The following is a 14467-nucleotide window of genomic DNA, read 5'->3' as shown; positions in this document are numbered from 1 at the left end:
CAACTTCACCCTCTACCGTCATTTCCTATAGACTGACTCGCGTCCTCATTCAACATGGCACCGATATGTAATAAGGGATAAGAAGCTCTTCAAATAAAGGTCTTATGACTTCCTCCCATATTATAAAGAATTCGGCTGGCCGTTATTGAATTAAAGGACTTCTTAAAGTGTAAGGAAGGACATCTTCCAATCATAGGCTGTTGCAATGCAAGGCGCTGATCATCGCATCGATATCATCAAGAATAGGAAAGCCCTTTACAGCGTTTAACGTTGTAGAATTCGATTCTTGAATTCCAGAATCGTAGCCGTAACCTTGCTACTGGATGACTAGACGATGAAGTGTCCTGCGAGATGGCTCCAATACCCCTATAGATATACTATTTGAAGTAAATATCTATGTAATAACAGAAATAGATACTGGCTTTAGTAGCATTATTATAGGTAGGTACAGATTGTATCCTTAGCAATATCTGCAAGCTGTATCAGGACAGTATCCATGGTTACAAGTATAACTGCACAGTCCCTTATAACTATCATCAAGACCAGAGGCAGGGCAACCCTCACGACCATTCGAGGCTGGAGGCGACACAGCTGTTCCATACCTGATACACTTACACTGATCTGGAGGACAGTAATTATAGCCACAAGTGAACTGACAGAGACCAAGATAGTTACCACTTTGACCGTCCGCTACAGCCCCTTCAACACAAGCATTGCCGTTTCCTGGATTAGTCACCGTGGGGGGGTCATTTGGCTGTGTTGGAGAGGCAGGGTTGGTTCCGAGAGAAGGCTTAGGCTGACAAGTTGTGACGTGCAGACCAACAGTCAAAGACGCGAGCCCACTGCCGTCGAGAGGATCAGAGAAGCCGGCGGCGACAGTACCAACATAGGCATTAAAGTTGTACAAGCCGCAGGGACAGACAGCTGTAATGTCCATAAGAGAGGTATCAGACAAGACGTTGGTGCTGCCACGCTTGAGAGTGAATGTCTGCTTGCCAAGGTTGGCGTCGACCTTGATGAGGGTCGCTCCAGCAGGGACCTCTTTCGTCACAGTGTTGCTTCCTGATTTGATGATGACAGTTCCAGCAGACTTGAGTAGACTCACAACGTAGACAGCGTCTTCCATAGACTGCCATCCATCGGGACGACCCTGGAAATAATTCTCATTAGGCTTGGGTGGAGCTCTACCAGAGGTCGTATCAGTGGCATCGCAGTTGAGACTCTTCAGGTTGCGGCGATACCAGTAGATGATTTGGTCCTTTTCAATATACTTGGCCACGTTGGTATCCTTGTTCTTGTATGCAGCGATGAAAGGTTTGGAGAGGTCGAGCCAACCGTTGTGAGGCATATCGTTGGACCATTTGGATGCCCCATCGTCGGTGTGTTTGTTTTTGAGGGGTCCGATATAGTGAGACTCGCCGTAGTCGTTCCAGGTCAGGATTTCAACCATAGGGAAGCCCTTTTGCAGAACCTCGTTCCAACGGTCGAAGATGAGTGAGCCGCTCGGGAAGACCCAGTTCTGATAAAGTTAGTCTCCTGGCTGACCATGTTCATGAAGAAAAGGAACTAACCTTGGACCAGTCGACCTCAGGCCCATAGTGAGTAAAGAACCAGGGCGAGATAGCTAGTTATAAATTAGTCACCTACATTAGTATGTAGAGGAGGGATACTCACGAGCCATGTACTTTTTATTTCCAAGCCATTTCGTGTAACTAGTGTCACCATCGGCGACACTTACACTCTTTCCATCCTTTGGCGCCTTGTTATTGCCATCGTTTGGCCAGCCCATCCAGTTCAGAGCACCGTCGATACCGTTTGTAGAGCCTCCCCAGGGAGTAAAATTAGGGACGAAGAAGATATTAGAGCCAGAAGCACTTCTGACAGCATTTGCATCAAGGCCATCTCCTGCAAAACTAGACACAAAAACTCTGTTGTCGATGCGCAGCTGACCTGGGTGGTCGGCATACTTCTTGACCTTCTGGCCGACAGCGGCTGCATCGCCTACTGACCAGAAATGAAAGTCGAATGAGATGAAAACCTTCATGCCATTGTTGTTGGCAGAGTCATACGCGTAGCCGAGCTGTGCGTCCGTGTAATCATCGGTGCCGATATTGAGGGCAAAGGCGTCAATGCCAGCGGACTTTGCACGCTTCATATCATCGTCATAATCGGCAGAGCTTTGTCTGTTGCCAACAATTCCAATCTGGTGATGTTAATTGAGTATGAACATGAGGGTAAAATGCATACCATGAAGTGGGCGAACACCAAACGATCACTCGAGGAAGCTCTTTCAGCAAGCGATCGACTGTCAAGAACAGCACCCCGACAAGCCGTAGCAGCAAAGGCTGCAAGGCCAATGCCTTGGAGCAAGCGAGAAACAGAAACCATTGTGAACTATCTTTGGCTGCCAAGGTCTTGGCTGTTGCTTCGTCGATGAAGATGAGGGATTATCGAGCAGAGGCTGCTGCTTTTATGTGCATTTCAGATATTGAAGAACAACCCGAGTATGACAGAATACGCGCGCATGCAGACCGTGCAGGGAATAAGATTACAACGCTGTGGGTCAGGAGATCCATTAACGTGCAGTGTGCTGACATTGTGTTTCATGGCTTGATCGGGCGTTTGGTGTTAACGATGTGCTAACAATCAGAGTACAAGATCCTATAAGCAACTGGGAGGTACCTACATATTAATCAATTAGAGAAATGATGTATAATATTATTTTACTGTCCTTATTGCTCCTAAAACTCTCCCTTCAACGAGTCATCAGATAAATGCCAAGAGATGTCTCCTATTCAAGCATATAACCGACTGTGAATACGAGCATGACAGGGCTCTGAAGGATTCACAGACTCCACACTGTCGGGTGATAATGCAAAGTCAGTCACCATTTTGCCCAAATTCACGGCAATCCGGCATTGGTATTTAGTCACTATATACAAGTTCCTACAAAATAACACGCAAAATAATAGTCAGCATAACTAAGATTGAATTGGCCATGACCCCAAACGGGTCCCAGTAATCACTTAAAGCATTACTAGGGCCAGAGCACATAAGCTTGAAAAACAAGGTATGAATCGCTTATTCGTCAAGGCGAAATCATAGGGACGTAAATTGAAAAACACCTTCACAGCCAGCAGCACTCACGAGGTTCAACAAGGCCAACAAGGCAAAGAAAATCGGAACCAATTGGGGAGAATTGCTTCTAACACAAGTGACAGTCAGCTCCCCCAAAGCTACAGCTTGCCTGACACTAGCAGAGGGCTTAAGTGAGGGCACGCTGTCGAATGGAAAGAATCCGAGGAAGGTATTTTATCTAGTGCGGACCAAGAGACTGCTCTTGTTACATCTCCACTGATCACTGCACTCATTGTTGAAGCCGTTATCTCTTAGTATGGCTACAGTGAGTGACCTTGTATTTTACCACTAGAGAGTTGGTTAGTAATCCAGATGAGTGTTTAACGTTTCACGCCGCTAGCACTACAGGATAAGATGGTATATACAATGAATCAGACGCCTCCAGGCATCATTATTGATCTTTTTGTCATATATATCGATATTACTAACTTTCTTATAACAAACTTCCCCGATTGGGCTATATTTCAAGTATCGGGCATGGCGAACCAAATGTCAACTATCTGAACAAATTACATATTGCTATCAATGACCAACTGCAAACTCAAAAGCCCAAGCAGTGTTCTTATCAACATCCGTCTGGTAAACTGGAAACGTCACGGAGTTGCCAGAGTATGTATGCGAATACACTCCTCGATCAGTTGGAGCTGAGACTCCTCCATAGTGGCCATCATCAACAAATCCATAAGTATGAATAGCGAGACTGCCTGAAGTCGGGAGACCCACGGAGCTGAGGTTGTTGATGGTGATGTACCACGTGCCAGTAGCGATATCCACGCCGGTCAAAACGCGAACCTTGTCTGTTCCAATAGTTGTGTACACGTCCAGCTTCCCGTCCCCGCTCCCAGTCGTGGTAACTCGAGTGCCAGTCATGTTCAGGTTGTAATACTTGTAGACTTGGTACTCGCCGTTGGGGACATACCCTCCAGCAGTGCAGCTGTTGTCGTCGGACTTGCCTAGCAGAGATGCCATGAAGTCGTGCAAGCCGCATGTGCTGAGCCAGTTTCCGCGAAGCCCGATGTAGTTGTATCGCTCAAGACGTGAGATCCACCAGGCTGCACCTGTCGCAACCTGCTGTGAGAAGACGGCGTATTCATTGATGTTGACTTGGTTGTCGGGCGCATTGTACTGCTGACGAAGTGTTTGCCAGTTACCATGGTCATTGGCCACATCGCCCGGTTCGTCATGCCACGTCCACTGGTCGGGAACTACATTATTGGCCATGACATATTTCACAAATGCCACCCACCAACTGTTTGAGGTCTAAGGCTGTCCAGCACTGGAGGGACCGACCAGGGGCACATTTTTAAATGCGGAGGCTGATGGAAGTATCGGAATTAGTAGGGTTCCTCCGTTCTTAATCTATCAAGACGTACAGGATCGAATGCGTTGGTATGTGCGCTTCCACATCTGCAGATACTGATCTTGGCTGCGGCTCCAAAAGCTACCATCTGCTCTGTGTGTTCTGTGTCAGAAATAATACTGGCCAGTAGCATAATATGAATATTCCACTTACTCGTTCCAGATGTCGATATCTAAGCCGTCCAACATGTTATTAGACTGCAAGTCACCAAGCAATTGATTCAAGAACTTGTCGTAATCTGTCCAATCGCCATTATCGCCAGGCCAGGCCGTAGATGAGGTTGCATGATCAGTGCCCCAGATATCGTGGGGCAAGAGCTGGAACCTGGCACCAAACTTGCGAGAGGTCAGATAGTTCTGTTTGGTCGAATTGAAACGCGCGGCATAGGCTTGAAGGCCCTGGACCCAGCCGCCTTCGTTCATCTGTGCGCCTCCGGCACGGGCATAGTTGAAGCCCATGTCAGTGTAGAAGTGATCAGGGATCTGAGTTGGGGATTGGCCAAACCCGGAGTCCGGAATACCGTAGATAAACCCAGAAGCCAAGTGCTTCGGCGACCCACGACCCTTGGAGAGGTCGACTGTAGCCGTGTTGGATAATGTCTGGCGGCGCTCAATGGCGGATGAAAAGCCCAGCTGAGGTAGCGCTGCCAAGGCCAACAGGCCGTGGATAGTCAGAGACCGCATAGTTACAAGGAAGTGTCAACCTTGAAGAGGGTGTAAGATGTTGAGATTTGAATGAGCAGTGAAGATCTTGTTGTGATGGGAAGGCTTGAAGGTGAAGCCTCAGAGATGTGTTATGGAATTGAAAGTATACTTATACTTGACAATTTAGTTGCGCTACGGAACTCGGCAGTATAGCTGGTTCCGCACCGTCTACCCCGTGGGGACGGGTGAGGCGTCCGGCAATGCTTCAAAGGGTACAAAGCCAAGAATGCTTCAATTTTCAACAAGGCTCCGCTAGTCTGCTTGCTCTAAAAGTCCCGGTCCCAGTCCAGCATGTCTCTCCGGTGGGAGGCTTTAGTTTATAACTTATGTCTAGCGGGGAAAGTCCGGTGGGAGAAGGCGGTGGGATGTCAGGGTGCATACACTTGCATGACAGTAAAAGGATTACATTGCGGGGTAATATAGGAGAAGTTCTTATGCGATCCAATCGTCCCGTAAACTTGTTCAAAGGTAGGATGGCCTAGATTGGTGCGGCTTTTGTTGATATTTTATGGTATTATTAAGGCAGTCCGAACTTACAGAGGCATATCTTACCGTATCTGGCTTGACATCTTAAATCAATGCTTTGCTAATGTGTTTTTCTTAAGTCGTGGACCAAAACTGTAGTTTTTTATTGACTCAACTATGTCTTGTCCAATTCAAGGAACAGCACTAATTTACTTCAGCCTGAGCACTGAGGTCACGAGGTACTATAAGTTGAAACAGAGTCTTAGAGGTAACAGAGCAGTCTGCTAGAGATATAAATGAGAATAGCGATTAACAGCGGTATATATGGATATACTTCAGAATGGGTTAAAGTCATAATTGCGCATTACCTTATTGGCTCATTAATGCGTCTTAGAAATATAACTATACAGATTTTTGATTGACGCAACAACGTATCCAACTCACTCGCACTACAACGACAGTACAGTTGGAGGTCTGCCCTGTCACCAGGTTTTAAGGCGATGAGGCATTTGTTTAGGCTGCTAACCTTTTTCCTTCATTTAGACTAAGGAATCCCATCAACAACCAGCTTCCTCTCCTAGACGGATGCATGAGGTAATGCCAAGGCACCTGAAGTGCCATCTTGGACTAGTTTCAAGCTCTGCACAAGTGCCTTGTTTTAAGTTGGCCAACTTCAGTCACTCGTATGCTCCTGACTCGTTATCAGATCCTTTTTAATCCTGATGCTTAAGAAGGATTTGCAGATCTCGCGAATCAGCCAGTTAGGAGAGCGGAATGAGGTAAACTTGTCTCAGCTTGTCGATCCCTTATGATCCTTCGCATGTTTGGATCCACAGCCCCATCTCAGCTTGTTGAGGATGCAATAAATGATGTCATTCAATGGCCAGGCAGATGCATATAGCTCTTCTGTGTCAAGAATAAAATCAGGACGTCCTCCGTGGGCTGCCTTCTCATTACGACTTGAACAGACAGAAGACAATCCAATACTCCTCATCTAAGCTTAACAGCCCATCAACACTACACTCACCATGAAGGTACGTTGTCAGAAGTGTACATGCGTAGTGCTAATATTTACAGTTCCCTCTTATTCTTTGTGCGATGATTCCTCTGGTCTACGGATGCAATGGTCCTCGGGAAGTAGGGTCGAACCCCAACTGTCTAGGAGGTACATACACGGACTGCGCGGCTGAGAAGCAATCTCTGTGCACTCTCGAGTGCTTCAACCAGCCACCTGGACAATGCACTACTGGTTGCACAACACGAGCTCAACAAGAGTGCCAGAGAGATTGCATGGCCATCAACAACTGTGATGATTGTATCGAGCACCTCCTGATCATGGGCGGAGCCGAGTCAGCTGCACTGGAAGCTTGCTCGCAGCCAGGTAGGCATTCGATGAAAAGCCCCATGACGAGACCCTAGCGAAGCCGAGCTAATGGAACAACAGGAGACTCTTACTACTGCAACTGTGGCTGATCTCTAGTTGACATGAGTGCTGTAGTCTATGGGATATATGGACTGAGATTCTGGAGCGCCATAGTATGGGACAATAGTAGCATGTATTGCACGTGCATGTCACAAGGGGGGAGGGGCAATGCACAGCAGAAGGTACAATGGGACAAGGGCAAGACGAAGTGAAAAGGGTGATTTACAAGTTTATATCCCAACTAAAATAGAATACGACATTCCCAATCTATTTACCTTCCTTCAAGTAGCCGAAAGACAATGTGGGATTGATGAACCCAGCCTCCTCGGGGAACTTGCCATAGTCCCAGATGGTGTAGAAGTTCTTCAAAAACCGCGCGCCAAGCAAGGCGAATCCCTCAGCCCCAGAATCAATTGGCGGCCAGCAAGCATCGTCTCGGTTGGCAAAACCAGGAAGGGCCAGTTGATCGCCAGTGACGTTGAGGAATTTGGATTCACCATAGTAGCCAACCTCAAATGCAACAGACCAGTCCTTGGTAAATTCGCTGCACAAAGGAATGTGCTCGCCGTTGAGAATTGCAGTCCAGTTCATGCCGATAGATTCGTAAATGTCCTCGATCTTGGACTCGGGAACGGTGATACCAGAGGCTCCAGTATCAAAGACAACCGAAACATCAATGTCAACCTTGGACCTGGTCTGAGAGCAGTTCTTTCCCTTTCTTGAAGCGGTAGTGCTGTGAAGAACGGATCGCCAGACGTCATAGTCATTGAGGTTGGTGTTGATAGGAATCTCGATCAAGTCGCCCTTGACATATTCCTTCTCCTTGGACCCTCCGAGTGTGAGAAGACCCTTTCCTGGTTTGCCCTTGGTATCGTCGCCATCTTCTTTTGAATAGTAAATTCCGAATCGGGGTTCGTCCACCTTCTTCTCCGCCATAAGAGTCTCGAAAACGGGTGTGGCGCCGCCATCAGCGATACTACCAAAAGCCAGGCCCATGAAGCCGGCAGCGGCCAGCGAAGACCAGTTGCTCTCGTTGGCTGCGATAAACTTCGATTGCCAAGTCACGCCATCTACCTCAAAGCGCTCCTCCACCGTCGGACCAGCAACCTTTCCTCCGAGATAGTCGATGGAGGCGTCCTCTCCCGTGTATTTGCCAGTAGAAGATGCGGTGAAATTATACCCGACTCGGTTCTTGTTGTAGTGAGGACACTCGGTGGCGCACTCGCTATCGATCATCCAAGCCGAAGCGCTTCCAGTGTCGAACAGAAGGAGAAAGTCTTGCTCGGGCTTTCCGACGCCGACCTGGACCATTTTCTATTCAAGTCAGTTTTCGCCCGTGCAACATGATCTGGCTAACATACGTAGCCATCCTGAACGACTATGGGCATGTCCAAGACGGCAGCTGAGGCAGCGCCGAGAAGGGTCGAGGTGGCCAAAACGGCCGACGCGAAACGAGTGACAGAACCCATCTTTGCTTATGTGAGGTCAATGAAGAAGTTCAGGTAATGCGAGAGGCGGGATGGGTCGTCAACAAATTGTAGATTTTGCGATATCTTATAGGCAGAATGAACCATGTGACGTATTGCGCACAGAACGAGATTAAGTGGCTAGTGACTCCATAAACACGAACTAATCTCGGTTGTTGTAGCTATTATTAGGATGAGCAAAGCTAAAGAACGGCATTTATGTCCATTGCATAATTTCAGGTTATGCACTTCACAATACATGCATAGGTCCAAGCCAATCAGATAGCTCAAATTATCTCTGAATGTGTCCACATTTCACATCGTTGTTAATTCTGATCGGCAGTCTCCTGTTCCAATTCGAGCGCAGACAATTGTCGAATACAAGCCCAATACACAAGGCCAGACGTCGCATACCAAAACAAACATGGTCAACACCTAAGAAATATTAAGTAGACGAATGCTCAATCTGTTGTGATGATTTTACCGATATTTTCATCAATTTGAGACAAATATCAAATGTTCAGTGCATGATGTTCGTGAGACATGCTAATGAACTTAGCGCTTGTGACGTCTTGGCTTGATACAAGAAATCTCGGGTTTTTAGTGGACATAATTACGCTGTAGCCGGAGGTGCCGAGGTGTGGATCCATACTCAGTAGGAGCTTTAGGGTAGCAAAGTCTGTATGTAAATTATAAATACTCAATCCAGTGTACTCTCTTGACCATCAGACGCATGTCAGAGACATTTGCATTATGAATTAAATGGCCATATTGCTTGGGAGAAGGTTCAATAAAAAACTGGCATATATACAGAGGTAGGTTTTAAAAGTCTTTGCTGACACTAAAATCACGCTAAGTAGGGCAAAAGAGTTAGTACCTGCAAATATCGATTTTTATATTAATTTATCCCTGCCTTCTTTATATTTATTCTTACCTTCTAAAGCTATAATTTTCTAAATATATATAAGAATTCTCTTAATCTATGCCTAAATCTTCTTTTATAGAAGGTTATTTTATATAGCCTCCTATTTCTAAATAGCTTCCTTTCTATTTTTTAAGGCACCTTTTTTTATTATTATTCTCTTTATCTATAGCCAGGCAGGCTTAATAGTATTTAAATCTAGTAAATTTAAACACTAAAGAAGTCTCTAAACTCCCTTAGTATTATATAAAAGCTACTATATATAGTATTTATAACTAAAAGCTTAATCTTCTTATATAAGGGTATTTAGTCTTTCCTTTTTATATTCCTTTATAAAAGAAAGTAATTTTAAAATTAAGATCTTTATATAGTATTGCTACTAGTTAATACTACCTTTTTTCCCTTCTTTTATTAGCTTGCCTATAGCTTTCTTTTAAAATTACTTAGGCTTCTTGCCTAGTAAGTTATAAAGCCTTAGCCTTTTTATTCTATTCTTAAGCTTCTATTTCTCTTTTATTATTAGCTTAAGCTCTTTATTTATTGCCTATATTATGGCTTTAACTTCTTTCTTTTTCTTTTTAATCTCTAGAGATTAGTAATAAAAGGGACCCTTTTTATTATATAAAAAGTAGCCCTAAAATATAAATTTACTAAAGCCTTTCTATCTCTTATAAATATAGTTATAAAAGAATCACTCCTTAAGTAGCCTCTAAATATAATAGTTATTATAGCAATAAAGAAGTATTATAGAAGTTTTATTTAACTAAATTATAGCTTTTTAATCTTTAAGGGTCTAATCTTTATAAGTAATATACTATTTTAGACACTTTTTTTTTATTACTGCAGTTAGTCTAGGCTTCCTTATTAGCTTTATTTTTCTATATATAACGGTTATGGGTTTTAAACAGGAAACTTAATCTATACTAGGTTTTATATTTACAGAAACGTAAGGAATATATACTAAGCTTGGCTTAGTTATTACATCTCTTAATAATTAAGTAATGCATATTAGGCTTATTAATATAAAGAAGTTTTATTAATAGCTAGTAAGCTAAGTTCTATCTAGTGCTAAATAAATGTGTATATATACTGTAGTGTATGTAAGTCAAACGAGGTCGGTTCGACTCTGTTCGTAACTGTTCGTCATGCCAGTCGAATGGCGTGCATTCAACTGGTATAGGGTAGGTAGTTGCTAATTGGGCGAGAAATAGTGGGGTGTGTGTGCACGTGCGTAAGACTGTGTTGGGTCGTAACACTATATTCTGCTAATTTAAGGATTTTAGAGATAGTTATAACTAAAATATTAATACCCTAACTGCTAAGCTTACTAAAAATATTAATAAGTAACTTTTCCCTATTAAATTAATTTAAGCTAACCTTAATAATAATTACATTATAATTTTTATTAAACTGCTTTAAAGGCTACCTAAATTAAGGCTTATTTTCTAACTAAACGTTAATAAGTTTAAGGGGACTTTTATTAGGCTTAAAGCCTGCCTTAATTGCCTAAAAATATATCTTATTAATTATATATTTAGAGATATTAATAAAAAAGTTAATTTACTTTATAGTTTTCCCTTCTCTGCTAGGCGCTTTTAATATCACTATTAAAGCCTAAGTTATAATATCTATATATAGTATCTTCTTTATAAGTTAAAGAGAGAAAGAATAGTATAAAAATTACTTATAGAAGATAACTAATAAAATTAGTAGGGATACCCTATTTGACTTTATAGGGGTCGTTGCCAATCCCTCTTGGCCAGCAAAGACTTTTAAAACCTACCTCCATATTAGTAAGTGGATTTCCGCAAACAAGCATGTCACTCACGTCATGGATCAAACGCCATGGAATAAGCAAGCACAACCTTCAACGACAAGATACTCTTTCTTGCAGATCGAATGACGTAAACATACCCTTAGCCTTTTATTGGTCGCCTTCAACTCTATAAGAGATACCGGTAAGTTACTCTAAGCAGTATTCAATATTTAATATATAGTGTATGAACTCTAAGTGATTTAAGACATACGTCACAATTACGCATTCTGTACTTTAATGCCCGTCTAAACGTTTAAACAGACTTTAAGAGATAGCGCGTACTTATTGTGTACTATGATTCATACAAAGACAGCCCAAGAAAAATGCAAGTTTAAAAACCGGCTTGAATGCCGAAGTTAAAATTTAAGGAAGACGCATGAGCCTATCATGATTGGTGGGATCTAAGCATCTCCGTCCAACGATAACAGTGCCCAATCAATAGCCGACATTAGTCTCGGCAATGGCAGCAAGCATACTTGTTCTAGAAAGGTTCGAAACCTACTTCTCAGTAGCTCTAACCGTCTTTGGACTGCTATGTCGTCTGAATAATCATGACAAACAGTGAGAATTTGCAAGCCGACCGGGATGCGACCTGTCAACCTTGGCCCCAACACAGTGTTTGACGTCTCCAGGGCGGACATGACGAGTGTTTCACGGCAAACCCGGACCTCCTGACTAATGTAAACACTCTATCTTATCAAGATTTAGCCTGGATTATGGAGTCAAATCGGCCAACTACGAGGATCTTAACTCATCGTAGCATGAATCAGCTACCATGGCACCCACTATCTGCCCGGCGTTATCTCGTAGACAGTTTAGTCTTCGGCCTTGGTTAACGGAAATGCCTTGGTTCGCTCCATCGATGAAACCTCACAAGCTGAGGACCTCAAAAGCATACAATGGGGCGACAAGATCGGGTTTTCAACACCCAACTTCTTAAGGAACCAAGGCCCCCCATCCTCGATTGACATTCCCATGACCGGTCATTATCAATCTATAAAGTGGACCGTCATTTCTTAGGCTCATCATGCGCTTCTCATCTCTTTCGGGCGTGTCTGCCCTTACCTTGGCCGCTCTCACGGCACCAGCCTCATGCAAGCCCGCCGATTCTACCTACGATTACATTGTCGTTGGCGGAGGCCCTGCTGGCCTGATCACAGCTGAGCGACTCTCAGAGGCCAACAAGAAGGTACTTCTTCTCGAGCGTGGACATGGTCCAACCGTCGCCACTGGATCCAACCACACTCTATCTTGGGACTCCTCCCTTACCCCAATCGACGTTCCTGGCCTCTCGTCTGCGGTTGGTGGACTTGATCTATGGAATGAGTATATGTGTGATGATACTGCCGCCCTAGCCGCTTGTGTTCTTGGTGGCGGTGTCACCGTCAACTACATGGTCTTTGTGCATCCTCCTGCTCGCGACTTTGACGACAAATGGCCCAAGGGTTGGAAATGGAACGATGTTGCACCTGCTGCCGACAGACTGTATGCTCGCAATCAAGGCACTCTAGTACCATCCAAGAACAACGAGCGATACGACCAGGGTCTCTACAACACTCTGTCTGGCTTTTTCGATAAGCTGGGTTGGAAGTCGGTCGACATGATCAAGCAGCCCAACGAGAAGCACGAGGTGTACAGCTGGCCATCTTGGAATGTCCAGAATGCCCTGCGAGCTGGGCCCGTCAGGACCTATCTCCCCCTTGCCCAGAAGCGAAATAACTTCACTCTTCGCATGGGTTCCAAGGTCATTCGCGTTGTCCGATCTGGCTCACGAGCCACTGGCGTTGAGGTTGAAACTGCTGCAGGCAAGAAGGAGATTGTCAAGCTTTCCAAGCACGGTCGCGTTGTTCTTTCTGCTGGCGCCCTAACAACTCCTCGCCTGCTGTTCAACTCAGGCATTGGACCAAAGAAACAGATTCTGACTGCTAAGAAGACTGGCGTCACTCTTCCTGCCGAGAGAAACTGGATCAGCCTACCTGTCGGCGAGAACCTCATGGACCATCCCATCTTCACCTTCACTGTCAAGACTGGTGGTGCTTGGGGCATGCTTGACACTGATAGTGTATTGAACGGCACCGATACCAAGAACATCGATCTATATGAGAAGAAGTCCTCTGGAGTCTTGACTCAAGGCCGCCATCGCATGATCTTCTTCAGCTCCAACAAGGGTTCCGATGGTGTCACTCGATACTTCCAAGGATCATGTGCTGCTGGAGGTGATGGTATCGCTTCCATCAAGGTCTACATGACTCACGGCCTGACCTCGACTGGTGTTCTGGGTATGACTGAGGAGGGCAAGACTGTCATTGAGAAGTCTCCTTATCTGCAAACAAGTGGAGATGTCGAGGCCGCGAAGGCTTTTGTTCAGGATATGGTTGCGAAGATCACCGATTCTTCATCTGGATTCGTTCTTCAGAAGGAGACCAACACCACAGCTATCATTAAGGCTGTTACCAGCGGGAACCATTATGCTGGTACTACCAAGATGGGTACTGATGATGGGCGAAAGGGAGGCTCTTCCGTTGTTGATACCAACGCCAAGGTATATGGCATGGACAACCTTGTAAGTGTAGCTTGTCTCTTTCTACCAATGTACTTGCTAACTATCTCTAGTTTGTCTCCGATGCTGGCATCCACCCCGACCTTCCTACTGGCAATATCCAGACCATTGTTATGGTTGCCGCAGAGGCTGCAGTTGCCAAGATCCTTGCTTGTTAAGGAAATTTAGCTGTACAAGGGCATGTCTAAGTTGTGAGCTAGAAGTGTTATTTGCCGCTGAGACTTATGGCTGAGAGCTTAATCCAGCCGAGAGAACCTAGTTCCTACACACTTTTCGCCACGTCGATGCAGACCTTGCCGAAATACTTCATGCTCTCTAAGTATTCGAAAGCGTCCCTGGACTCTCCAAGACTGAAAGCCTGCCTATCTATCACTGGCTTGATGTTATTAACGTCAATTGAACAGTTCATCTTCTCGAATTGCACGCGAGGGCCCACGTATGCAGTACGTATAGTCAAGTGCTTTATTCTTGCAGAAATGGGGATGGATGCCATAGGGATATCGAGATATCCCTCAAGCTACTAACTACAGGCGTGAGAGTCGAAGAGAAGACAGGATACTTTCCTAGAGGGCAGATGATAAAGTTGTAGAATAGTGTTCCTTGTGGTAGAAGA

At 44.8% G+C, this 14467-nt stretch overlaps 5 protein-coding genes; 2 read left to right on the top strand and 3 right to left on the bottom strand.

The window, feature by feature from the left end:
• Nucleotides 1-460: 460 nt before the first annotated feature.
• Nucleotides 461-2388, bottom strand: FFUJ_05362 (probable mutanase (glucan endo-1,3-alpha-glucosidase); the record flags this gene model as incomplete). XM_023578565.1 has 4 exons in its annotated part: nucleotides 461-1519; nucleotides 1572-1624; nucleotides 1675-2203; nucleotides 2248-2388. 4 exons carry the CDS (start codon nucleotides 2386-2388, stop codon nucleotides 461-463), a joined length of 1782 nt encoding a protein of 593 aa, XP_023431554.1.
• Nucleotides 2389-3660: 1272 nt separating this feature from the next.
• Nucleotides 3661-5181, bottom strand: FFUJ_05361 (uncharacterized protein; the record flags this gene model as incomplete). XM_023578564.1 has 4 exons in its annotated part: nucleotides 3661-4343; nucleotides 4385-4454; nucleotides 4512-4617; nucleotides 4652-5181. The coding sequence occupies 4 exons, from the start codon at nucleotides 5179-5181 to the stop codon at nucleotides 3661-3663; spliced, it is 1389 nt and encodes a 462-aa protein (XP_023431553.1).
• A 1514-nt stretch (nucleotides 5182-6695) lies between these two features.
• FFUJ_05360 (uncharacterized protein) lies at nucleotides 6696-7140 on the top strand (the record flags this gene model as incomplete). XM_023578563.1 has 3 exons in its annotated part: nucleotides 6696-6701; nucleotides 6745-7048; nucleotides 7112-7140. The coding sequence occupies 3 exons, from the start codon at nucleotides 6696-6698 to the stop codon at nucleotides 7138-7140; spliced, it is 339 nt and encodes a 112-aa protein (XP_023432800.1).
• A 217-nt stretch (nucleotides 7141-7357) lies between these two features.
• On the bottom strand, nucleotides 7358-8559 carry FFUJ_05359 (related to aspartic proteinase, pepstatin-sensitive; the record flags this gene model as incomplete). XM_023578560.1 has 2 exons in its annotated part: nucleotides 7358-8404; nucleotides 8452-8559. 2 exons carry the CDS (start codon nucleotides 8557-8559, stop codon nucleotides 7358-7360), a joined length of 1155 nt encoding a protein of 384 aa, XP_023431552.1.
• Nucleotides 8560-12321: 3762 nt separating this feature from the next.
• FFUJ_05358 (related to cellobiose dehydrogenase) lies at nucleotides 12322-14012 on the top strand (the record flags this gene model as incomplete). XM_023578559.1 has 2 exons in its annotated part: nucleotides 12322-13857; nucleotides 13908-14012. The coding sequence occupies 2 exons, from the start codon at nucleotides 12322-12324 to the stop codon at nucleotides 14010-14012; spliced, it is 1641 nt and encodes a 546-aa protein (XP_023431551.1).
• Nucleotides 14013-14467: the final 455 nt, after the last annotated feature.

Source organism: Fusarium fujikuroi, chromosome FFUJ_chr06 (assembly GCF_900079805.1).
Source record: "Fusarium fujikuroi IMI 58289 draft genome, chromosome FFUJ_chr06".
Lineage (NCBI taxonomy): Eukaryota > Fungi > Ascomycota > Sordariomycetes > Hypocreales > Nectriaceae > Fusarium > Fusarium fujikuroi.
Note: the sequence above shows the minus strand (reverse complement) of the source record. Positions and strands in the feature narration are given on the sequence as shown.